The following is a 26,751-nucleotide window of genomic DNA, read 5'->3' as shown; positions in this document are numbered from 1 at the left end:
ATGAGCATGACAAGTTGTAAAAATGTCGAAGTGGAGACAGAGTCGGTGTCTTCCTGGGGACCTGGCACAGGCTGCAGCCTGCCAGGACTTGACAGCACACGCTGTTAGTGGGTTTATCGCTGGCTGAATATTAAGCCACCTTTTTCAGTTGGCGATGGGGAGACACTGTGGTTCTGAGACCTTACCCTTGCACTGGAGACAGTGGAGAAAAGCTTTGGGATCAGTTCCACTTTTTTCGGATAAGTATTTCCTGAGAAGCGGGGCGGGCGGGTAAGGACTTGCAGCAGTTTGTGCCTTTTGGTGACTGAACACGATGGTACTCGAGGAGTCGGGCAGCAGCAGCTCTGGCTCCTCTCCCAGCTCATCCCCTCAGCTGCAGAACTCGGGTGCTGGTGCTCGCTTTGTCTGGACTCCACCAAGGGCGAGCTGGAGTGTAATGAATGCTCTAATTAGCTTGCTCCAATTGCACTGTGCTAAGCTCAGCCTTAACACCTACTACCTGCAGTTAATTAAAAGATGGGGTTGCTGAGGTTTTATTAGTACAGTGTGTTTGCCACTAGAAGGTGGATGATTTGTGTAAATTGTCAGGGGTAAGAGATTACCTGAGAGAGTTGGGGTTGTTCAACATGGAGAAGAGAAGGCTCTGGGGAGAACTTAGTGCAGCCTTTCAGTACTTAAAAGGGGCCTGTGAGAAAGATGGGGACAGACTTGTTAGCAGGGCCTGTTGCAATAGGACAAAGGGTGATGGTTTTAAACTAGAAGGGAGATTCAGGCCAGACATGAGGAAGAAATTTGTTACACTGAGGGTGGTGAAACCCTGGCCCAGGTTGCCCAGAGAGGTGGTGGATGCCCCATCCCTGGAGACATCCCAGGCCAGGCTGGACGGGGCTCTGAGCAACCTGATCTGGGTGAAGATGTCCCTGCTCATTGCAGGGGTTGGACTGGGTGAGCTTTGATGGTCCCTTCCAACCCAAACTATTCTATGATTCTATGAAGGCAGGGATCAGTCCCATTTGGAGGTCACTCCCCAGGTGAGCCAGGGAGAGTCAAACCAGCCAACAAAGGAGTTTTTATCATTATCAGGCTGCTGAGCCAGCCCGGCCCCTCAATTTCTCAAAGCTTTTAAGAAGCAAAATCTCTGAGCAGATATGTGCACATGATTCATTTGGCAAAAGCGCTCAGCCAACTTCCCAGAGGGGAACTAAAATAATTTCCACATACAAGTAAAGCAAATAGCCTGTGTCTTGTTCATCCTACCAAGTATTATTGACTAGTGCTGAGTAAGAGATCTGTGCAGAGCGGTGATGAAAAGGTTGGCAACTCATTCCACTTGGTCTGGATTATTGCAGCACGGTTGTGTAATATCGAATTGCGAGGCTTTTAGTAATCTTCACAGGCTGTTCAACCTGAGCCACTAAGCCTGAACTAAAATGTTTAAAAACTGTGCTTCACGGTCTTAAATACTTGTGTAGATGTACTCTGCAAGAACCGGAGACAATTTCAGCGTATGTTACATTCTTCCCGTTGATGTGTAGAACAGACATTACCTGGGATCCAGCCGAAATGTTCCATGCGGTGGTATTTGAGACTAGTTATATTTGGCTCAGCTTTGCTCCATATCCAGTTTTACAGCTACCAGGTGACACCCTAATGAAACATCAAGGAAACCACGAATGGTTGCACTGACGTGCTCCCTGAAGGAGGTGTCCAGGGAGGCACACGGAGGGACTCTGGCCATAGGGCCTAAGTGGCTTCCATCCTTCAGACATCGCAGCGGCAGCGCGGTAAAACTCCTAACTTCCATTCAAGAAAAGAAGAAACAAAACTGTTTGTAAGTGTTTGTTTTGTGTTTTTCCAAGATATTTCTTGAACTGTCTTGAGCTTTTATTTACTTAATGGTAAGTTTGGGAAAATAGATGGAGAAGAAACAGTCTTGGTGGACACCTTCCTGTGTAACCTCATCTGGGTGTTCCTGCTTCAGCGGGGGGATTGGACTGGATGAGCTTTTGAGGTCCCTTCCAATCCCTGACATTCTGTGGTTCTATGAATAAAATCCCAGATCACTTCCATTCTCATTTCTGAAATAATTCTTAGAATACTTTGGAAGCTACTGAGCCATGTAAGTACTGGCAATAGATTTTTTGGATTTGCAAGCTGGATGGAACAAACACCTTTTCATCCACAGCTGGGATGAAACCTGAAGTCACCGTCCATGCAGTGTTATTGTTCTGTCGTGACAAAATCAATCCAATCTGGATGCTGAATCTAGATCTATAAATATATTTATTATAATATAACAAGAACTTAACAGTAAACATAAACTATATACAATACCATTACAGATAACCCTGTTTTTAATATTATTCACAGAAATAGCCAGTTTTGTTCCAGTGTGAGAAATGAAGAAATAAGCTATATTGGAAATGTTGAATGTGTTTGGGTCTTGTTGACAGGTAGCACCTCCTTTGGAGGCAGACACACACCAACACTAAAATTAGTCCTGCCCCAGGCAGTTAGAAACTTGTGCTCCAATCTTTAGGTTCACACTTGCACCCTGTTTGACATAAATACTTTAAATGACATACTAGTATATAATTTTGTTGTGCTTATTTTTTTTTCTCTTAAGAATAAATAAAACAACTGCATAACAAAGGCTGGAACCTCACTGTCAAAATGAGAGACTTGAGTCACCCTATAGCTTGACTCAGCTGACTTGAGCACTTTAAATACTGCAAGATACAAATGTTTTTTTTTTTTATTTTATAAACGATTATTAATAAAATAAGATGATTAGCTAACCATCTGCATTGATTTCCCCAAAGCTGTAGGCAGACCTCCCTCAGTATAAAAAGGCTAGCGTATTTGGTATGAAATTCAACTAGATGTTGACTGTAAGATCTCACCCACGCCCTGTGTAGGACCCTCCTTGAATTACCGACACGGCATTTGGGGTTTGAGTCTGCGAAGGCAAGTATGGCAACTCTTTTCCCTTCTACTTGGAAAGAAACCAGACAATCCTTAGCTTGGGGTTACTTCTTACTTGTGAATTTGAGGATTCTTTTCCCTGCCCCCTCTCTGTTACCCGGTCCATCTCCCATTTGATCCGTTTATGTATAAATTTATAAAGAATTTCCACATCACAATGCTCTCTGGATAGACAATATTTTAATATATATAAAAATATAACCCCTGTGCTGTGCATATACTTACAACTCTACATAGTAATCACTTTAAGTCTCTTATACTGGGCTTAAGTCTATGCATTCTTCTACCATGGGATTTAAACTTGTGTGTTTAAAATCTGTAAATAAGGTTTCCACACCTATGGGGAAACTTGAAAAATAAAAGAAAATAAAAAAAACTTCTCAGGCTTTACATAAAAGATAGTGGCGTATATCCCAACGGAAGGAATTTTGGTTGAGAGCCAAAGCTGAGTGTGTGGCCACAACAGGAGCATCTTCTTCGCGTCCCACGCCACGCCGTGTGTTCTAAGTACGATCCCAATCAGAAGTAGCGAAGAGCGGTTTCATCAGGGAATGCCTCTGGGGTTGAAACCCATTTCACTTGGCGTTGCAGGAACCGAGCGCTGCCACGTTTGCTCATCAGCAGAAACCCCGAGGAGAAGGTCCCAAGCTCCCCCCACCATGGGCATGGCCACACGTGTCCACACAAGTATCACTGGGAGCAGAAACTCACCCAGACCAACAGACTATTTTCTTTTCCCCCATCATTTTACATGTAATTTATTACCAATGGCTATTCCTCTTCTCCCCAGTCCCCACCTATCCCCCCGTTCTGGGCTCAGCTCTGGAGAACTGAAAGATTCGTTCGATCGGATGGAAGACTGACGTCAGCGTAGGCCATCTGTCACACAAGATTTCTCTCAGTCATTGGTATTGAAAAGCATGTATTTGTTAAAAACAAATGTAGGAATCAAAGTGGTAAGGACACTTTGACCTTTTCAAATAGATTGATGCCTAAAGTGTAATAGTAAAACTAATCTGCATGGTTATTCTAAGAATCAAGCTTGAGCTCTAGAAGTAAAATGCAGATTTTCTTTTTTTTCCTCTCTTCCCCAGCTTAAAAAATATGTGAAATTCTATTGCACCTGGGTTGACCAAAAGCCGGCGTCCAGAACAAGTGCCACTATAACATCTAGTGACACCCTTGTATTATTAAGTTACAATATCTTACATAGCACGGAGCTCTCTGCTCCTTGTTCACCAAAAGGTGAGGATGATTTTTCTACATTCAATGTAGACACTATTCAAGACTTTAGAGCAATATGTTCACTGGCTGGCTTTGCTGCTTTTGCTTCTTAAGTAGTATTGTCCTCCTTGCCCGCTTTCAACAGCTACCAACAGTTCTCCGTCCAACTCCAGGGTAACGTCAACCGCTCTGAATGTACTTCTTGATTACTACGCAGCCGTGTCGAAAAACAGGGCAGGGCATATTTGGTAGAAGTGTCCATGTATTTGTTTTAGGGTCATAGGCTTCCATGTTTCCCAGGGCAGGTCCTTCGCTGCTAACGATCCCACCAGTAGCGTAAATTTTTCCATCCAGAACCACAGCACTGTATTTAAAAAAAAAAATAATAAAGCTTTAGTTAGTTTTCTGACCCAACAATTTTCTTTTTAGGCTTAAAACAAACCCCAGCTATTGTAACAATGGGTGAACTGGACCATGCTGCCCAGGGGGGTTGTGGAGTCTCCTTCTCTGCAGACATTCAAACCCGCCTGGACACCTTCCTGTGTAACCTCATCTGGGTGTTCCTGCTCCAGCAGGGGGATTGGACTGGATGAGCTTTTGAGGTCCCTTCCAATCCCTGACATTCTGCGATTCTGCAAACTATGAATATATCTCTTTTTCTTATCTATATAAACCTGTGTGGGCATTTCTCTTCCTTCTCCCTTTCTCTCCCCCAAATTAATCCTTTTGTTTTTTGTTCCTGACATGCAGGTAAATCTTGTCTCTAATTTAAACAATCTAAGTTAGTCCAAGCAAGATGTTTCTCCAGCCCTCACACGGGATCAGCAGCATGTGCAGAACAACGTCTCATTTTAACACCACGTACATGCAAAAGCAATTTGAGCAACTTGGGGGCCCTGCTGCTGTGGCTGGAATAAACCCTTGCTTCAAGTTATTCCTCTAATAATTGTCAATGAATGCTGCAAAGTGGGGGCAAAAATCTCAAACAAAAACCCCAAAAACGCTCTGTTGCCTCAGCCCCTCCCATGGTGGCAGAGGCTGGAGGTCCTGCTAACCTGTCCCTCCCACCTAGGAGGGGTGTCCAGGGAAAAGCCACCCCAGGGCACGTGAAGCTGATGGTTGGATGTGCAGCTGAGGGGCTGGCGCAGGAGCCACGTGCTGGGCTCTGAAGAAAACAAAAACACCTTACTGCTTTTAAAAATTAAAGTGTCGGACTTCAGTTATCTCTTGCAAATCCAGGGTAATGAGGTTGGGCTAATCCCATGGTCTGTAGGCTCTTGGTAAGAAGACATGTAGGTGTGAAGGGTATTTGAAAGAAAACTTGCCCTTTGGCCTCATCTCTTCCTCCTCACTTCCACTGAACCCCTGGGCCTCTCCAGGGATTGTGCACAGGGCATGACTGACAACGATGGGCTGGGGTCCTGTTGTGCATTTGGAAAGGGCAGGAGGACAACAGAGGCAGCTGGATAGAAAGGCCTACGCGGGGCTGCCATGTTCTCCACGGGTTCTGCTGTTCATCTGCTGGGGAGCCTGAGCTTGTCCTCCAACATTTAAACGTGTTGTTAAGCTGGACGGGGCTGGTGGTGGTTTTTCTGGTGGTCGAGTCCCTCCCCAGTAGATGGTTGTGTTGGGAAGAAAAACGGAGACTCATAGAGCGCCGGAGAAAAAGAGGGAGGAGAAGACAAGAAATCATTGCAGTCAAGAAGCTGACCTAAATCTAAGAAGCTAGAGAAGGGTAGTAACTCTGTAGGCTTGGTAAAAGCAAAGTTATTTCTTCTGGCTAATTTCGGAGCAGCAAGAGTGATAAAGGGAAAAGAGAGCACTGGAAGGTCCAGGATGAACAGAGACTAAAACGGCACCGATAAAGCCACGTGTTTCTGAAGAACACAAAACTCTGATGTCCTTGCGGAGAAGCAGAGCCTGAGGTTAAAAATAAACCCACAATGACAACAGTGAGGACTTAAATAAGCCTAGTCCCTGGGTACTGTCAGGAAATAGGAAATAATGAGAATCTTGTCAAAATAACTGTTAATCTGAAAGGAGGAGGAAGGAGAGAGAGACTTGAAACACTTGATTAGAACCTATCCACAAATTAGCAGGGCTGGATGATACATAGCCCAGGGTCCTAAGGGAGTTTGCTAATGAACTTACTGAACCACTGGTAATTATTTTTGAAACGTCAGGGAGAAATGGGGAAGAACGAGGACTTGAGTAAAGCAAGTGTCATCCTGAAAGAGAGCGAGCCCTCCTGCTTGGGGCTGGGGCTGGAGGGCACTGCCGGCAGGGAGTCCTGGGGCTCGGGCCCCACGGCCAGGAAGGAGCAGAGGTGACAGATTCTTTATCAGGGCCTGTTTGGATACAATAAGGACTGATGGTTTTAAACTAGAAGAGGGGAGATTCAGGTCAGACATGAGGAAGAAATTTGTTACACTGAGGGTGGTGAAACCCTGGCCCAGGTTGCCCAGAGAGGTGGTGGATGCCCCATCCCTGGAGACATCCCAGGCCAGGCTGGACGGGGCTCTGAGCAACCTGATCTGGGTGAAGATGTCCCTGCTCATGGCAGGGGTTGGACTGGGTGACCTTTGAAGGTTCCTTCCCACCCAAACTACTCTAAGGTTGTATGATACTCTAAGCCAGAGCTGCTGCCACCATAGAGCAGCTGAGTAGCCAAGGACACCTTCCCGAAAGGATCTGTGCTCGGGTTCTTCCCCAGCCTATGCTCTGGATTTGGGGTGGGTGGGCTCTTGTTCTCCAGCACCTGGGCTGTGGCACTGAACAAAATTCCTGCCCAGCTGCTGGGGCGAGCAGCTCAGTCCTGCGGCCTCCCATCACGGTGCTAATGCACTGGGGAAGAAATGGATGCCGGCTTCCACCCTCTGAAAGCCTGTATGAATTTTAAATGGTGATTAGAGTAGCTTCTGCCCCCTCCGTATGCAATTCCCAGAGATAAGACCGGCATAATGCTTAGCTTGTGAGTCATGCCTGAGGTTAAGAAAAACTGTGAGCTGCTCCTGCTATCAAGAAATCAGCAGCTCTAAGTATGCAGAGGGTACTTATGTGTCCAGGGGACTTTGGAGACATTCAGGCATCTCCAGGGCTAAAGTGGGAGGTAGGTACTTAAGATCAATTAGGAGTTTAGTCCTAGCTTGCTGCTACTTTGTGGTATTAGGACAATCACTGCTAATTTCTGGGACCTCAGGGAACAGGAAACTCAAGTGGGCTCTAAAACCTTAAGGAAAGTGAGTGGAAAGGAGTGTGCTCACTGCTCTCTCTTCATGACCGTGACACTATTTCTTTTCTCCCCTCCCTTCCATCCTGTCAGCTGTGAAAACATCGCTACCAAGGCTGACGTACAAAGAAAGAAATAATTACAATAATTAGGATGCGAGTTTATTGCTCGGTGCCATTAATCCTGAGAGATGAAATGATTAGGGGCTGTCAGAGCCAGGGAAGGAAGGAAGGAGGTTCCACTCTGCAGAGCCTGGCTGGGGCACACAGACCCCCGGCAGCTTTGGGGACAGCGGCCGCCCCAGCCCAGGAGCAGCCAGAGCCTCGTCCCTCCAGCAGCACCAAGGTAACTGGCGTCAGAACAGAGGTCACTTCATCCCCTCCTTCTAGAAAAGACATCTCAGCATTTTCCAAATGATTACCTGGTAGGCTAACGACCCTGCTTTCTATTCCCCCATCTACCTAAGAGAATCCCGGCAAGGCTGGGGGGCACCGGGGTTGGTGGGGGCACCGGGGTTGGTGGGGGCCTGGCTGCCCATGGCTGGAGCGCTTGTGTAATACGAACACCCTTTAAATCCGTCTGTCCTGCCATCCCGCCCCAGCTTGAGCAAACAGGTGGAGAGGAGATTCTCGCTGACAGCTGGCCAGGAAAGGACTTGATGGGCAAAGCCAGTCACTGAATTGTAGCCACATAGAACGGCCCAGGCTGGAAGGGACGTCAAAAGGGCATCTGGTCCAGCCTTTTGTAGGAAAGGGAGCTGTGATGAGATTATCTGGCACCCTGTCCACTCCCAGCTTGAAAACCTCCGGTGATGAGGACTCTGCTACATCCCTGGGGAGGTCGTTCTAGTGAATGATTGTTCTCACTGTAAAAAGTTTCTTTCTTATAGTGGGATGAAATCGCTCCTGGTGCAACTTGTACCATTGCTCTTTGTCTTCTCCACATGACTCCCTGTGAAGATAGAGCCTCCGTCCTCCTCGTAGCCACCCTTTAGGAGCTGGAATACTGTGTGAGGTCCCACCCAGCCTTCTCTGCTCCAGGGAGAACAGACATAACTCCTCTGATCTTTCCTCACAGGGCAGGTTCTCCAGCCCACTGATCACCTTCATGGCCTCCCTTCGGACCCTCTCCAGTCTGTCCATGTCTTTTTGGAATGCTGAGGACCAAGACTGAGCACAGCACTCCAGGTGCAGCCTTACAAGCGCTGAGCAAAGCGGGATGATCACAACTCCATCTCTGCTCGTAACCCTGCAGATGCAGCCCAGGATCCAATTTGCCCTTTTATTTTCTTTTTTTCTTGCATTCAACATCGGATTGCTTTTCAATGAACTTTTGTTTAACCACATGGGAGCAAACCGACCTGTACTCCAGCTCAGGTGTGGAGTGCAGGGCTCAGCACGCAGGAGCTGGTGGTGCTTTCACCTGGGGGCCTGCTCAGGCAGCTCAGCTGCCGTTGTCTCGGTGGTCACCTTCCCATCACAAATGTTACAGAGCCTCCGCTTCTCATTCAAGAGCATCTCATAGTGAGAGTCTCTTGATGGGCAGTAGTTTGGAACCAGCCCAAAGCAGAGGATGTCAGGGCCACTTTTCTGTGGTGTTTGAGAGCCAAGTGTCTGGGAGCACCTGCTCCATCCCTTCTCTCTCCCAGGCATGAGGGCTAAGCACAGCCCCAAGCTGTGGGACTACCAGCAAAGTTTGTTGATTTGGATTATTGTTAATTTAAAATTTCCTGCTCAGTTCTAAAGATCACATCAGCTTTATCAGGGAACGTTAAAAAATGAAAAAAAAAAACAACAAAAAAAGTAAACCCCTACATTGTAGTGTCTGGGGTTGTAATGAGATTTGAAACAGCTGAATTAGCATGTTGTTTTGATTCCCTGAATCTTAATATCTTCCGAGTCCACAAACAAAGCTCCTCTCCCTCCTCACTCCTGCCTATGCATCCACAGGCACTCACTAATTTATTTGGAGCAGTTCCATGAAAGTTATTAAATATTATCAGTTTAGATAGGCACAGAATCTGCTTAGACGAAGAAGAAAAACACTCCCTGCATTTATTAGTGGGTAAATTTCCTTCCTGCCCTAAGATTCCAGGAGGTGGAACTGAACGATGCTCATCAGCTGGGTGCAGTGAGCACCAGGACCAGAGAGGCCAGTGGGTTTCAGTCACCGCGGGCAGCGGCTGCGTGTGGTGCTGGGCAGAGCTGCCAACATCCCGTTAAGCTTCCACTTAAACCAGGGACCTTTGAGTGAAACCTGCATGGCGGTTTGTAACACTGAAGCGAAGGGCATCGCCGTCGCCTCCGTGCGTGGTGGTGCTCGGGGTGCCGAGGTGTCCTCCGGAGTTTGGTCGCGGTGCTGACGCCCTCCGTGGTCGGCAGCCAGGTTGTTATGTTGGAGAGGGCTCGAGCTGGGGTGACCGTGTTGTGCTGCCAGAGGTGTCATCTTTACAGAGAGATGGATAAATGAGGGTCCGGATTAGTCATGGTCAATTAGGAGAATATCATGTCACTTCTTGGAGCGGGATTATTAGTGTGGGTGTTTTGGCTGTGCTCCAGTTTTACTCTCCCTTACTCCATGAGCGCTCTTCCTTGCTAATGATCGAAGCCATCGTGTGGCATCGTTACATGCTGATGAAAAAACAGCAATGTTTTATTCCAAAGTCCAGCGCACATCAGTAATGGCCTGAGTGCTCTGTCTGCATCAGTCACGCTTTGCTGCACAACGAAATCCTTCGTGTCATCAGCTGCTGCAGAAATTATTGCTATTAGCCTGGTGCGGCAGCTCTTATCTGCTGTCCGTGGAGCCGAGTCCCAGCCACACGTCTCCTTCCAGATACGCTGGAAGATTTCGGTTCATCCCTTCTGGACTGCGAACACTTCCAGCTGCAAATGCTGCCCGCAGAACAGACCAGCCTTTACGTCTGCGGGCTCCAAAAGTGCGTGGCCATTTAGGAACTGTGCGCTGTAATAGCTGCACCTGGGAATATCCATCCAGACACGCTGTGCTCCAGCCCCTTCCAGCGCCCCGAGTTACCAGAACTCTGCAATGAGGGAAGGAATCAGCTGGGGGGTCTGCGGCTGGTGCTTTACATTAGCAACGCCTGGTAGTTAAGCACAGGAGTCACCATGCTTGGCTGTTCAAGAACAAGGGCTTATTTAAAAAGAAGAGGGGGAAAAAAAAAATCCACAAACCGACCCTGTTTTTTGTGCTGTTCAGCCCGAGTTGAAGTTTTATTAAAGATTTCCATTCGGCAGAACCATCTAATAAATCTTACTGGTTAACAGTCAGAGGAGGAAGAAGAAAATGCTTTTCTGGTGTCTGTTGGGAATTGCTGGTACTAAATTAGCTGCTCTGGAATTATTGCTGGCACCACCACGCTGCCGCTGTTGCCCCGTGGAGGCTCCTGTAGCACACGTCTGTTTGCACGCCGCCTGCATCCTAAGCGAGCAGAATATGGGATTTTTAATCATGCACAGAAACACATTCAGTATTCTTTTTGCTCATGGAAAAATAAACCCTTGAAGGGCATGGGGGGAAGGGAGAGTGTCTGCCTGCAAAGGGAGGACTTGCCAGCGCTGGAGGGAAGGGATGTCTGTGTTTCTGGAGGGGGGTGTCCAGCTGAGCAAGGTGTCACCATCTCTGCTCTTCATCCCCATCCACTGCTATCTGCCGTCATCGCCTTCAAAGATCCTACAAACTCAGAGCTGCCAAACTGAGATAGGACACATGTGGCAAACAGAAGACACTTGCCTGATGTTTGGGAAACGTCAAATATTTCCCTCACCCTCACATGTCGCATGGAAGGTGTTCAAGACCTGTGTGTGAACTCGCAGTGAATTTTATAACGCTTCAGGCATATTATGGCTCCTTGCCCACTTGGCACCATCCCTCAAAGGGTTAATTCTAGGTCAACACGAATTTCTTATTGACTTCCATCAGGCTGGGCTTAATCTGAAAATGATGCTCCATTTGCTCTTCTGTTGATTGTGAGCTGGAGACCTGAGCCATTTATTTTTCGTTTTTCATTAAAAGCAATTTAACTTGGTATTAAAACCATTTGAATGGACCTTTAATTTTACAGATGTGGGGAATGTCACATACATTTCTTTTCCCTGCGCTCAAAGCCATCACGCTCCCCAGTCACTAACATGTAGAAACAGTGCAGATAAAAATAAAAGTGATGCCGCCAAGATTTTTCCCAGCAAATTTGGTATCGAGTGACTCCTGGTGAGAGGAGATCAATACCATGCAGTTAATTTTTAAGTTGTTTATGTTGCTGCTTTTAAACCGTGTTTTTTGTGATCCACGCTAATGAGTGGAATGAGGGATTTATAGATTCATAGACTAAGGTCAGGAGGGATCTCTGTGCTTAGCTGATCTGAGCTTGTGTATATGCGGGCCATGGACTTTTCCCCAGGCAGTATCTCTCTTGGAAACATATCTAATCTCCTCTTAAAAACAGCGAGTGTTGGTGAGTTCGCTCCCTCCCTTGCTGGTTCACTGTTTAATTATCCTTGCTGTGTTGGGAAAGCGCCTCACTTCAAGTCTGAGATGTGTAACTTGACTTTCTAGCCCTTGTAACCTGCCAGGCCTTTGTGTGCCGGACTGAAAGCTTTTCCACTCGCTCCCAGTGATCAAGTCACCTCTCGGCCTCTTTTTTGATAAACACCTTAAATTTCATGTCGAAGATTTGATTTGCAACCTGGGGTCATTTTCGCAGCTTTCCTTTGAACTTCTGCTGGTATTTCCACACGCCGGTGCCTGGACCCAAGCCCTGTGTTCATCTCACCAACGCCGTCCGCAGCAGCGCTTGCTCTTCCCGGCTTTAACTCGTTTTCATTTCGGTGTTAGGGCTCATGTGATAGATCCAATATTGCTTTGACCTGTTCTCCACCGTGTTGCGATGAGAGCTGGTGTTGTCTCGCTCCGAGTGGCCTCCTTTCTGTGCTCCTCTGGGTACCTGACGTTCCAAGGGGAGCAGGACCACTCTGACTGTGCTTCCTCCATGTATTTATTTGCATTTAAAACATTGCTGATAGCTTGAGACACACAGATAACTGGCTAGAACAGCTCCGTCTGTAGTACTTTTTACCCACCGAGTGTTCTGCCACCTGCAGCCTTACCAGGGGAGATGTTTTATTACCTGGATTGTTGGTAGATATATTAAATAGCCCTGAATAAGAATCAATGCTCGCTACCAGTGGCCTTGCTCAATGATATCTTCTCATTAACAACTACATTTTGAGATCTGTCAGTGAAGCAGATTTAATCTCTCTAATGTGTGCCTTGTTAATTCCATATAATACCAGCCAAATACCTTGGAGAAATCGCAGTATATTATGGCATCACAGTTGTCTTCAGCAGCCAGCCGTGTTTTATTAGAAACCAAAACGAAGATCCCAGTTTCCACCCCCCCAAAAAGCAAAAGACAACAGGTTGGTTTAACAAGACCGATTTTCCAGGAAAGCGTATTGATTGCTCTTCATTATATTATTAGCATCTAGTTATTTGTTGATGAAATCCCAAATTAACCACTCTGGTATTTTGCAGAGGACCAACATGAGGCTAAGTGAGACCACTTAGCCTGACGTCGGTACTTTGAAAAATTAATTGCTGCACTGCAATTCTCCCTTTCACCTTCTCGAAATACAGAAACACTTTGGCAGTGCCCTGATCCATCCTGAACTGTAAGAGTTATTAAAAATCAACATTAGTGGCTCAATCAGCTTCTCGGTGAAGCCTCTAAAGATGCCTGCGTCTAAAATGGCTGCGATGCCTGATCTGAGAACTTGATTTCTGAGTTCACATCTTCCCTTGCTGCCAACAGTGACCGTGCTCAGTCCCTCACAGCACAATACGGAGCCAAACCTTGCTCCTTTCCAAATGCAGATGAGAAATACCCATCCGACCAGTCTGTGTTACACTTTGCTACCTCACCAGCAATGGTTTTATAACTGATTAAAATTACAAATTTGATCCCGAAAGGTTTAAAGTACCTTTCTTTTTACTCCTATTAGCCCTTAGTACTTCACTGATTCCCTCAGCCTCCTGTAGCAGCAGCCAGTTTTTAACCTTTTTGTTACTGCCAACCTCCCATTTTCCCTGTTTCCATACATACTGATTCATTTAGTTTTTGCCATAGGTTTTACATCTCCCTTTGGCTGAAATACTCTGCCTTTACTGCTTCCCAGCACATTTAAGAATTTTTGAAATGGTGCCTTTTTTTTTGTATCCAGTTGGCTGTACTGAAATATTCTTGGTTTTGGTGACTATCCCACTATATACGTAGGTTTCCAGACTGCTATTGCTTTAGGCTTTAGCAAAAAACGTCATTTAAAAGTCTGAAGTTACTTTTTACTGACGAGTGTCATGTTCTACTTAAGCAAAGCCCATTTACTATGGTGCTTAAGCAGCAGTGAATATTTAGGTGACCAGTTTACTCTCTTTGGTCCATCACAAGGTCTCCCGCTGGATTCCCCTCCGCGGGGTGCAGAGCAACAAATCCCTTCATGTTCCAAACCCTGGGAAGTTTTTGGGTAGGATGCTCAGCCAACAGCCCCTGCTTGAAATCACCCCTGCAATTTCTCTTGTAATGTATTCCAGACGCTTAACAAACAGTATTTTGTTATGTTTTACAAAACAGAGATGTCCAAAGAGCAGTTCATCCCTCTCTATGGGAAGATACAGGAATGTATCAAATGCACAAATCTCTCGCAGTTCATTTTATGGGTTAAGGCTCTATTCCTGAGCTGCATTATACCGTTTATTTCTAGTTTTTGGGAGAAAAATTATCATTAGCAGCTGCCTGAGCACTGGAGTCTCCTCCTCATCCTGTTTCACCTCCTGCCAAAGCGCAGGGACAAGATCTGTCCTTGGCGCAGGATGCACAGGGCAGCGGCCACTGGCTGCTCGGAGCCCTTTTCTTGCAACGAAAAGCGGTTCAGCGGCCAAGAGAGGGCGCTCCTTAAATGGATAAAAACGGGGGAAAAAAGGAGAAAACCAGAAGAAAAAAAAAAACAAAGCAAAACAAGAAAAACTGAGCATGCTTTCTTAAAAATGAATTCTTCTCATCTGCACCAAAGCGAAAGGTTAAATGTGACAAAACACGGAGGTGTTTTTCAGCTGTAGGATGGGGGCCAGGGATACCCTTGGGGCAAGGAGCAGAGCTTTGGGCAGAAGGTTTGGGAGACATGGCCCAGCTGCTGCCCCATCGCTGCTATTCCTCCCACCCCAGCCAGTATTTTGCCCGAAACAACCGCTCTGCCCTGGTTTTGCTGAGATTCTCGAGATGCTGCTGCATCACACATGGAGAACAAACCCTCACCCAGTGCCTGTGACAGCGTTCGGGGACCAGCGATGTCCCCATGAAACCGAGAGCTCAGCATGTCCCCAGCGTGGGGTCTGTCCTGCAAGGGGCTGGCGCTGCGTAAAACCTGAGACAAGCCCGTCTTTCTGTAACAGCCACGTAATACCTTTTAAAAGGCCTTTAAGTTCTGCCAGTACCTGGCTGCCAAGTTTTATTTTTGTCAGCCAATTCGGGAAGTTTGTTAAACCTGTGACTGGGACTGGGGAAGCGAGCCCAAAAAGCAATCAAAAGCACGTAATAAATAATAATTAGCATCAGTGTGTGGTGCTTACTCAGTAGTTTTTTTTTCTTTCAATAACCTTTTAGCTAGTTAGCAAAAATGTGTTCCACATTATGGTGGTCTCTATTAGAGCAGGTATTTATCACCCTCAGGTTACACGTGGCAAAGTGAGGGAAACAGCGTTTCTGTAGTCACTGGAGGAGCCCAACACACGTTCCTCCCGTGATCCATCACACCCGAACGTGAGGAGACACGTGAACCATAGTAAAGTCCTGGGTGTGCACTTTGGGAAATGCTGCATCCCTGAACACATCCAAAAAGGAGATGAGGAAACCCCCCCGGACGGTACACACCTCCCTCCCCCTCGCCCCTTCGCTGGTAGGTTGTATTAGCTCATTTATCAGCAGAAAACATTAAGGCACTGGTAATTCAGTTTTAATGGTTTTTCTCACCTGCAGAACTGCCTGGAGTGGTTCATGTTGGGACCTGCTTTAATATTGCCTTTCTCTGGGTCATAGATGGTGGTTGCTCGTGCATAAGCTCCTCCAAGAATAAAGATGAACCCGTTGAGAGTGACTGCAGGAGCATATTTGTTATCTGTCAATGGAAAGCAACACTGAGATCAGTTTTAGGCTCAGGTTTGGAGACTGTTTTTTTATTTATACATTCCCCTTATTTATAGATAAGTCACGTTTCTCTAAACCTCCAAGGCTAGGGAAAGAAAAATGAGGAAACCTTTCCTGGTCTTGTTCTCCTTTCTCCAAGTTCTCAAAGGCACTTTTAAAGTTCATCAGTCCCTCATTCCCCAGTACGCTCCTCCCTCTAAACTGGTGGAGTACAATTATCCTCTCCCGAAGCCTAATGGAGTCACCGTGAAAGCTCCACTCTTACACATGAAATTAAGATGTCAAGTTGTTTCAGAATTTCGAATTGCTGCGAATTTTACCTCAGATGCTTCCCATGCCTGTGCGGCAGCTAAGTACAGAAGAAACCCACAGCGCAGAGACCTGCTTAATAACATCCGATTGTTGATTCTCTTTTGTGTTCTGCTTTTGCTTGTGGGAAGGTCACCCATATAATCCAGATTTTCTGAGATACCATTTTTTTCCCCTTCATCTGTCTCATATATGCACCTGCATTTTTATTTTCAGATGTGTGTGTACCTTCAAGCAGTCCCGTATTTTAGCGATGAACTGTGTGAGGTTGGAGTTTGAAATTAAGCAAATCCATTATCTTACGTCAAGTTCAATCAGAGTTTCCAAGGATGCTCTAAAATTCTTGTGTTAGCTGCAGCATTATTAGAGATATTGGTAAAACTAACCATAAATTATCAAATAAAATAATTCTAATTTAATTAGTTGACTTGTCCCGTATGCTGCTAGCACGCCATATGCACATTATTAAATATGAGCCAGTTGGGCTGAAATTTCTCATGACGGTGTCTGTCTTGATGCCATAGAGTTTTTTTTAATCAACATTTCAGTGAAACCAATCAGCAGTGTCTGGAACAAAAGGCGGGAGAATACATTGCTTTATTTGAGTTTAAAACAAGCTTCACAACCAGTTGTCTAAGAAACAGGAGTTTAAGCCCTTCAGGGTGTGAAGCAGACGTTCCCTGGGTGGCTTCCCCAGCTTGAGGGGACACTTGTATAAAAATTATCCATATATAGCTATATAGAATCATAGAATCATTTTGGTTGGAAAGGCCTTTAAGATCATCGAGTCCAACCATTAACCTCACACTGCCAAGTCCACTGCTAAACCACGTCCCTGAGCGCCGCCTCTATGTGTCTTCTAAACACCCCCAGGGATGGTGACTCAAACACTACATGCTAAAGCCTCTCCAAAATCTGCACGTTTGTATGCTCAGAAAATGGTGATCCTCTTGCATCTCCAGTGGAACATCAGCCTGGACACAGTCCTGGCAGCTTCAGCTCCTGCAACACTCCTCCCAAGTGTGGAGAGGAGGTGCGACAGCATCGTTACTATACCCTTACAGTCTCCACATAACATTGAAGGGGTCTATATGCTTCTCCCAGATCTATAACACCATGACTGTGTTCTTTCAGGAACACAGAAAGAGACGGGTTTAAACTCACCCCAGCAGCTTTACTTCTGCTGGCAACAAAGATGATGAAGGGAGTGGAGCATCTCCCTTATGAGGAAAGGCTGAGGGAGCTGGGGCTCTTCAGCTTGGAGAAGAGGAGACTGAGGGGTGACCTCATTAATGTTTATAAATATATAAAGGGGGAGTGTCAGTAGGATGGAGCCAGGCTCTTCTCGGTGACAACCATTGATAGGACAAGGGGTAATGGGTTCAAATTGGAACACAAGAGGTTCCACTTAAATTTGAGAAGAAACTTCTTCTCAGTGAGGGTGACAGACACTGGACCAGGCTGCCCAGGGGGGTTGTGGAGTCTCCTTCTCTGCAGACATTCAAACCCGCCTGGACACCTTCCTGTGGAACCTCATCTGGGTGTTCCTGCTCCGGCAGGGATATTGGACTGGATGAGCTTTTGAGGTCCCTTCCAGTCCCTGACATTCTGTGAGTCTGTGATTCTGGCATGTGCTCACCTCTTGCACGGCTGGTGGTGTAACCCTGCGGCTCATGTAAAAACCACCTTATTCCATTAAATATTTAACGAGAGATTTGATGAGAGTTAAGTAAAAGCTGATGAATTTCTCCAGAAGAGAGATAATCTCCTTAACTGAGGTTTGAACCGGCTAAAGTAGAAGGAACATAATGGGTTTGTGGTGTCTCCTTCTGTTCCAGCATGGCCATGGGGTGGTGCGGCTGGGGTCATCTCACCCAACAACGGTGTGTGCCCAGAGGGACGTACAGCACCCCGCGTGAAAACAGACAAAACATGTTATGGGTTAAAGCTGGGCTCCTATTATGCTGAGTATCTATAGGCATATGTCAAAAAACCATGGTTGTATTAGGAAAATGTCACTGATCCTTGGGAACAGATGGGAAGAAACTAATTCATCCAGAAAACAGAACAAGGAGTATTCGGTTTCTTCTCGGTGCCACTAAGCCACTATAATTCATCAGAAAGATTTATCTGTCCTAACAACCCGTCTCGCGTCCCTTTCCAAATCAGACTCGCATATGTGACATTTTTTCCAGTTAAGACACTCATCAGAAATATTCCATATTTAATTATCACATCTTCCTGGTTTCTTTCTTTGACAAGCACTGTTTTGCAGAAGAACGAAACACTTGCATAAACACCCCCTCAGTTCCCAAATCTCACAGGGAAATTCTGTGGGGCTCCCTCAAGGCAGAAACAGCGACTTGTCAGGAGACTGAATCACTGACTTCACGTTCCTTTTTGTTAAAGAAAGAGAGGGTAACCCCTCGGTTATTTTTATAGTGATTTTTTTTTTTCCTTTTCAAATAGGCAGTCTGGTGTTATTTTTCTTCCTTTTGTAAGAGGCAAGTGTGTTCAATTCTCATCATTTTTCCAATACATCACCTATCTGTTGTCTTTTTACTGCTTTTGGCTTTAGCTACGATTTCATAAATTGGTATAATGTAAGCCTGAGATACAGAAACAGAGAAATCTCCGCTGATTCTTTCAGGAAGGGAGAAGTTCACAGCGAACAGTCTCCTGATCCTGATGAAGATATGGCAGAAAGACACAAGGGACACCCCTCCAGACACAGGTAGAGAGAAAACTGTGTGTTTTATTTTGGTTTTGTTACCATGGAGGCAGAAATTGGTTCTCGGATAGAGGGAGCTTGGAAAACTCAGCCTGTCATTCCTGCTACCTGGGTGTGGGTGACCACCTTCAGTCTTTAACTTCATCCCAGGTGCTACCCACACTCTTCCCTTGTTGTGCTCCTTTCCAGGGCTTGGTAACCTCATGCAAACACTCAGGAGACTCCAACTTCTGTCGCTGCTCTAAATCCTTACCATGCTCACAGTGCAAAGGTGGGTGGTTGGGGAGCCTAATTTTGTAGAAGAAAGTTCTGCTTGGGATATAGTAGGGATGTCACTTATTTCAAAATTCAGCAGGAGGGAAGGAAGGAAGAATGGAGAGAGGAAGCACGGAAACAGAGAAGCAGCCTCCTTTCCCCTCCAGAATTCAAGTGTTGGGGCTGTGGGATATACTAATCCATTTCAGGCTGGAAAATCTTAAATGGGATTTGTCCAGGACAGCAAGCACACTTGAGATTAAACGGCAGAATAAATGTAAAGGAAAAAACAGATAAAAGGTACTCTCCTCTCCAAGTGGATAACATCATAACATCACTCTCCTTTGCTGTTGCTATGGGAAAATATGCAAGTATTTCTATTCTAGTGACATGTCATTGCAGGAAGGGGTATGCACACAAAGCCAATCCTTGAGCCGGAGGTGTACCTCACATGGGGTTGATAATTTAACCTACTGGTGTTCTCATTTAGTAAGGACATCGTGCTGTCTGTGATGCGTTTCGTGGCTCTTGTGGGTCTCGGTACATTATATGGTCAAGTAGCACCATTCTGCTTTCTCTTCTGTGACTGCTTAAAGATCTTACGTTGCCTTCCAGTAAAGCACTTGGTCAGAGCCTGAAGTGGCATTAAAATGAATGGCAGCAGCACTTTGTATGGAAAAAGGTTATTAAAACCAAGCTAGTCACACACTTCGATCAGGAGGAAGAAATGCTGGCATGGCACCAGTCCAGACAGAACACCAACCAAAGGGTCTCCCTGTGGACGCAGGTGGCCGGTGGTGGGGTTGATGTACAGGATGAAGCAGGTTGGAGAAAGAAGACTAGTTAATAGAAACAAAATCTATTTTAATAGTAAGTGCCTCTTCCCCTCTCTGAATACTATGCAGACAAGCACAAGAGGGGGATAGTAACAGATAAAATAACATTTCTTGGCTGCTGGGAGACTGCGGTCTGATCCTTAACATAGCTCAAGTGCAGATATCACAATTAACAGCAGATCTCGGGTGTCAGCCCTTCTGGCACGGCGCTCTCCTCTTCACTGGTTTCTCCTAACTACATAACTAGTCGCAGGGCCCTGTGGTTTCCCCAATGACCCTTGAGCAAACCTTCCTCAGAGACCCCAAAGCTGAGCATCTTCACTTGCAAACGCTGTATTTTGTGTATGTTTGGTGGGGATCACCCGTGCCAAAGCAGAAGGCTCCACCTGCCAACGTGGAGCAGTTTCAGCATCAAATTTACAGGCAAAACGTTGATGAGCTGAGAGGAGCTGGACGCAGCACGGCCACAAAGATGAAGCGGAGGTAGGAAGCGAAAGACAGGACATCTGATAAAGGGCAAACACAAAAATATTGACTTTGCTGGGTAGAGGGCAGAGTATGTGTAGGGGGAACACATCCACGAGTGAAAAAAACCCATTCTGAATGAAGGATATGGCATATACAGGGGAGAAATGGGTGAGATAATGGAATGCAAAATTCAAGCTGACTAGTGGAGAAAACACTAAGAACTACTCAGGGGAAGAAAAATATGTTGAAGGATGAGATTAAACCCTCATTGCTTTCAGACTTCCGGGTAAGAGCCAGCCAGACCCACAGATGGGTACCAAAGAGGGCCAAGACATATATCTGATTTTTCTTGTAAAGTCCAAAAATAAATTTGTGGGAATGAGTACGCATTTTAACCAAAGTAAGCCATGGGACAGTGCAGTAAAAATACGCAGATGCTGTTAACACTGTTTTCCAGATATTTCTTGCATTCTTTGCTCTGTGATTGTCCCACTGTGGTTGGACGTATCACTGCAGGAGTAAATGGTATGGAGAGGAACGAGACACTTGGATTAGAAACCAGAAATGCTTATATATCTTTGGCCTCTGTGATCTCATAGTTCTCCCCAGATCTTAAAATTTAACAGTGGTAATGATTAAACACTGGTTTTCTTACAATCCAGAAACATTAATAAAAACTTGTAATTCTACCAGTACAGACATTGACTGTTCAATGTATCAAAAAAAGAGTATTTTAGTGCCCTGGCATGAAGGCACAAAGTGAACTAAAAGGCAGTGACAAGATAATTAGGGTTACTTACAATCACTGACTTCAGCATGTCCATGGCCATCTTGTTAAATAAGACAGAACTCAGGAAGCTGGGCATGAAATACATTTTTAGCAGAGCTATATAGGACAGCTGGCAAGAAATGGAAAGGCAGGTGCTGCAAGTATGCAGCCTGGGTTCATTTACAGCTGTAGGACTTTGGCTTGAAAGCAGCAAACTTCTTACAGCTCAAAACACAAGAAGGGGATGGGCAAGGTGGTCTACCAAAATATGCTATCGGTCCCCAGTCTTCATCTCTTCTGCACAGGCAGGCTGTCAGTATTCACCCTGCTTCACCTGCAATACAATCAGCCAAAAAAATGACCCTCTCCCTTGCCATGGTTGATATTAGGTTGGCACACGATGCTTTGGAAGAGATGGACCTGTTGGGTTCAAACATGTGCTGTGCTGTGTTCAACTCACTGTCATAAAACACCAGAGTGACTTGAGACAGGTACTACTGGTCTAAAAATCTCCAGAGACTTTGGCTACTTTCAACACTCGCATCTACTGTTGAATAACTGAGTGTGCTTGAGGTGTTTCCAAATAATTTGTTGTCTTACTTGAGGTCAAGCAGATTTCACTGATCTCTGGGGTGACCTTAACCAACACAGCTTGCCCTCAGATGTCTCAGTTGACTGAGCTCAGAGGGACACCTTGAGAATTCACAAATCAGCACAAAAAGGTTCTGAGGTTGTCAAAGGCAACACAGCAGTGATCATACCAGGTTTGTCTCAGCTCCACTTCCTAAAGATCACCCCAAGACTCCTTCTACTCTGTCTTTGTTTAAGGTAAATGTTGACAGTACTCCACGTGCTGTAGCATCCATTTCTTGGGGGATACTTTACAAATACCAGCGATACTACAGTTCTTGTAGAGCTAGAGAAACTGAAGTATATTTCCAGCATTCCCACTGCCTTTTAATGAAGATCAAGCATCACATCAGCTCAGTTTCCCAGACATTCTCCACTGGGGTGCAATTTTTCAGCTCCATGTTGTTTTACTTTATTTGCAAATAAATTGACGTTCTACATTTCCCAACAAAGACACACAGCAACTCGGCATTTCATCATATATTTTATGCCTTCAGCTTAACTAATCAACTTTGTTTACACCAAGAAAACATAAATACCGTCTTTTAACTTCACTGGTGTCTTTTATGTACTTTTGTTAGGAAATAACAGTACACGCCCATTAGCACAATGGGTGACAAACCCAACTCCGGATGGTTTGGATGTTTTTTTCCAGGCACGCGTGGTGTTGATGCCTGCTAGACAGTATAATGAGCCCAGGGAACGATTTCTTAGCTCCTGTGGCACTTGTACTATTTTGGTAAGGAAAAGGAATGCTTCTTTGCATAATGCATTCATTTTTGCAATCTGCTGCAAGTACAGGAAAACCTCATACTGTCAGTCAGTGGATTAAATGAACAGCAGCAGCTGTAGCCATGTGACGGAAAAAGCCGGGCAAGAGGGTTGTTTGCGCTGCTGTATTACATAAACATGACTTTTGCCGGTTAACGCCCTCCCGCTGGGCGCTTCATGCTGCATCATATGCATGTCATGTTATGTTAGGCTGGACACAAACAGCAGCAAGGGAGTCGGGAAGCAGCAGCAGCGACGTCTGCACAGGGGGAGGCTACAGCTGTGGCTCTACCGGCACCTGATCTACCAGGGAACCCCAAGGAAAGAGTCATAATAATTGTAACAAGCTACAATAAAAGGAGCACCTTATCTTAGCCTTCTGAATATGCTTAGGCCTTAGCTGAATACCTTGCAACTGCATTTCTGTAATCTGTTACTTGCTACTCCTATTGCTTTGCCAGGCTCAATACTGAGACTGTGATTTTTTTAAAATTAAACACTCCACGTCACAGTTTCGACATGACTAAGAGGTGCAGGACGATGAAACACCGGCCCAGGATTCCCAGAGAGGTGGTGGATGCCCCATCCCTGGAGACATCCCAGGCCAGGCTGGACGGGGCTCTGAGCAACCTGATCTGGTGAAGATGTCCCTGCTCATGGCAGGGGTTGGACTGGATGAGCTTTGAAGGTCCCTTCCAACCCAAACTATTCTGTGATTCTAAGATGCAAAAGCAAGCCACCCCAAAGCAGGTTCTCTGCAGTGACTGTATGAGCGCAGTTTCTTTGGCCACCTGAGTACAGCCAGACTGCCCACAGCCACCCAGCGCAGAGCAGGTGGCCCAGGTTGGCCACCACCCTGCAGTAATGTCCTCATGAAGCTGAACACTAAACCCCATTTCCAACAGCAGCCTAAACACTAGGGGTGCAAATCACCAGAGAATGCAAGTAAGGTGCAATCTTCTGAGCACTATCCGAATTTTGGAAGGAAATCTGCACCTCCAACATTGGTGGAAAGTTTGGCTTCTCATTTTGATCTTCATTCTGCAAAATGTTCAGTGAGCTTGAGGGGATCACAACCTAATAAACACAGTTCTAATAATCTACACGTCTCAGAGATTTCAACCTCTGAGGCACATATGCCTTTGGACACCACTGATAAATCCCAGATAAGAACACCCGTCACTTCCCTCAGGACAGGCAGCATTTTAACAAACCAATGAATAATAGTCCATTAGCTGAGCAGTGTTGTAAAACCACATGGAGCAACACATGATGCCAGGATGAAGTTGCACTGCACCTTGTGATTTTTTGGATGTAAAATTACTAGTCCATGCCTAATAACTGCTTTCCTTTCTCCTCTACTTTGAGCTCATCACTTCTAGTTGGTAACTAGCTGTATTAATGAGTGACAATTGCCTTCAGTAAAGATGCAGATAATGGCCTCCCTGGTATAATATACCTATACCATCCATTCCTGCCAATCTGTCGTAAACATATCCCCCTGCCCCCCAACTCATTTGCTTTCCACAAAGGCATTAAAACACCTGTGGCACAAGAGCTTTCTGTCATAACACGGGTTTATTCTGCCACATGCATCCCTTACCGATCATCGGAGACTCTATAAAACTCCATGAATTAGTCTGAGGGATGTAGGACTGCAAGACCCCCGCAGCTCGGCCGGCTTCGTTCACCCCGCCGAAGACGTAGATCTTCCCACCGCAGACGGTCGCAGCGGCCGAATGGACGGCCTTGGGCAGAGGGGCGATGGTCTCCCACTGGTTGGTTATCGTATCGTACCTGGGACGAGAGCAATCGAGTGAGCTCAGACAGGCAACTCTGGCTGGACAGGCAGAGAAAGCAGGCTGGGATACAACGGAAAGGCAGCTGGACAAGCAGAAGAAAAGCAGAGGTTGAAATGTGTTTTCTAACACCCTACAAATTCAGCCACTTGGTAAACAGTGTAATTAATGCTTTTTCTAAGCTTTTAAAACATTGAGAAAAGCCCAGAGAAAGCTGGTTCTATTTTTCTGTATATGCCTCTCAAATCTCATTACAGTCAGAGCTGAAGAAACTCTGGACTTCTTTGCTGAAATGTCTTCTAATTAATTTCTATTAATGAGTATACAATGAGATTATTCTTGCAAATCAGCGTAGTGACATCCAATGGCAACGGCAGACTGTCCGTACACTTCAGTTGTTCAGCTCGTGGAACACATCTCACCTGCAACTTAATGCGACACGATGGCTCTTTTTACTCTTGTTAGCTGACCAGCGACGCACACTTTGTGCCAGAATAAGTCGCTTCCATTTAATTTTCACCGTGCAAACCAAACTACTGTGCTTCATTGCAAGAAGCTTCAAATGGTAATGCTGGAATAAGATTTCACCAGTGCATCCACAAGCAAACAGAAAAGAGTATGCACAGAAGTGCTAAGTTAGTTTTAAGGTCATCAGTATCTGATTTAATTAAGCCATTGACCATAAGGGATGTGTAGTTAATAATCCATGGATGAAGATTCATTTTAGACAATGTCACAAGAACAGACGTCAATTTTTTTTTAAAGATAATGTGGCAGGGATCCAAATAGCTGCTCTAAAACGAGTCTTGGAGACAATGGAAAATAATGTGATTTTTTTAGGCTCCTATATTTCCATGTAATGGCACATTCAGTCAAATAGGAGTTTCCTGCATAGTGATTATTCAGAATTGTTGACTGCAAGAAGAGAAACCCTCATCACCCATTCAGGGCTTCTGCTCTTAAGATTAGTGATATGCAATATGCAAACATGAAATAAATCCATGGCCTGAACTCAGCAGTGGAAAAGATTTAGCGCCACGGGAACTCTCCCTTTGCAACACGTCCCTCGAATTCTCACTGCCCAAACTTGGGGAAAATAAAAGGGACAAAAGATACAAATGGTGGAAAGAGCACAAAATTATGTGCTTAATGAGAATGCGTTAATGAGTTTCCAAGTAATATAACTGAAAGTAATTAACATACTCATAAAAATGAGGCAAAAGCAAGAGGGAGGCAAACTTTAACTAAAAACAGATGAGGAAAGTCCCTTATAATGAGCATGGAGAAATGCCTTGTACAATGCTCTAAATTAGTTACTGAGAAATTAAATTCATCTACAACGAAGTGATCAAAGGGGAGAAATGTAACGAGATGAAACAACATGGTGCTGGGAGCACCCAAGGTGACACACCTACACCAGGCTGATTCTTAACGCTTGGTGCCAAACTCCAGCCTGCAGATCATGGGTGGCCAGAGAACATGGGAACTGCCTTTTACAAGGGGTCGACATAGAGAAGATGGGCACAAGTTACTCCTGGGGAGATTCCAACTGGACACAAGAGGGAAATTTTCCACCATGAGAACAATTAACCATTGGAATAATCTCCCCAGGGAAGCGGTGGATTCCCCAACATCGGACACGTTTAAGATTCAGCTGGACAGGGTGCTGGGCCATCTGTCTAGACCATGCTTTTGTCAAGATAGGTTGGTCCAGATGATCCTCGTGGTCCCTTCCAACCTGGTATTCGATGATTCTATGACCCATGTTTGACTGCACAAGCTGCTCCTCCAGGTAAGACACCATACGCTGCAGCTCCTGTTTGCCCGCAGCACTCACACCCATCCTGGCAGATGCGCAAAAATGTTGCATAATACAAAGTTTCAGACACTGCTTTTGGGTTATACTTTGCCAACTGTAGCAATTTGGCGCTTGGCAATTTAATTCTTGATGTCTTATTGTACAGCAAAAGCCAGTTATGAAATTGGTGATAATTGGCTAGAAGCTGTGCAATGACATTGAGCTGAGAAGAACTGACTCAATATGCCTTTCTAGTTCCTCAGCTACTAAGATATAAATTATTACCTGTCACTTGATACTTATTGTCTCCCACCATCCACTGTGACCTAGCACCAGGAACATCTGTGGCCAGTCAAAGCTACTGTGTCCAGTTCAGCCCGGAGAAGAGAAGCTGAGAGGGGATCTCATCAATGTTCATAAATATCTCAAGGGTGGGTGTCAAGAGGATGGACCAGACTCCTTTCAGTGGTGCCCAATGAGAGGATGGGGGGCAATGGGCACAGAGTGAAGCATAGGAGGTTCCATCTGAATATGAGGAGAAACTTCTTTACTCTGAGGTGCCAGAGCCCTGGAACAGGCTGCCCAGAGAGGTTGTGGGGTCTCCTTCTCTGGAGACATTGAAACCCACCTGGACACATTCCTGTGTGATCTGCTCTGCTGAACCTGCTTTAGCAGGTGGGTTGGACTGGATGATCTCCAGAGGTCCCAGCCGTTCTGTGATTGTGTGAGGTG

The 26,751-nt window shown here is 45.6% G+C and overlaps 1 protein-coding gene across 5 annotated transcripts in view; it reads right to left on the bottom strand.

Annotated features, from left to right (window-relative positions):
- Nucleotides 1-2,264: 2,264 nt before the first annotated feature.
- The window catches only part of KLHL29 (kelch like family member 29), a 414,305-nt gene continuing 389,818 nt past the window's right edge, over nt 2,265-26,751 (bottom strand). For all 5 annotated transcript variants that reach the window (XM_071807102.1, XM_065835600.2, XM_071807103.1 and 2 more), the window contains 3 exons: nt 24,026-24,219; nt 15,480-15,624; nt 2,265-4,573 (listed from right to left, as the gene is read on the bottom strand). In XM_071807102.1, coding sequence (XP_071663203.1) covers nt 4,390-4,573; nt 15,480-15,624; nt 24,026-24,219 — 523 coding nt within the window. In that variant the 3' untranslated portion in view covers nt 2,265-4,389. The remainder of the gene's footprint in view (nt 4,574-15,479; nt 15,625-24,025; nt 24,220-26,751) is intronic.

Source organism: Patagioenas fasciata, chromosome 3 (genome assembly GCF_037038585.1).
Source record: "Patagioenas fasciata isolate bPatFas1 chromosome 3, bPatFas1.hap1, whole genome shotgun sequence".
Taxonomy (NCBI): domain Eukaryota; kingdom Metazoa; phylum Chordata; class Aves; order Columbiformes; family Columbidae; genus Patagioenas; species Patagioenas fasciata.
The sequence above is the reverse complement of the archived record's forward strand: the minus strand, read 5'-3'. Positions and strand labels throughout refer to the sequence as shown.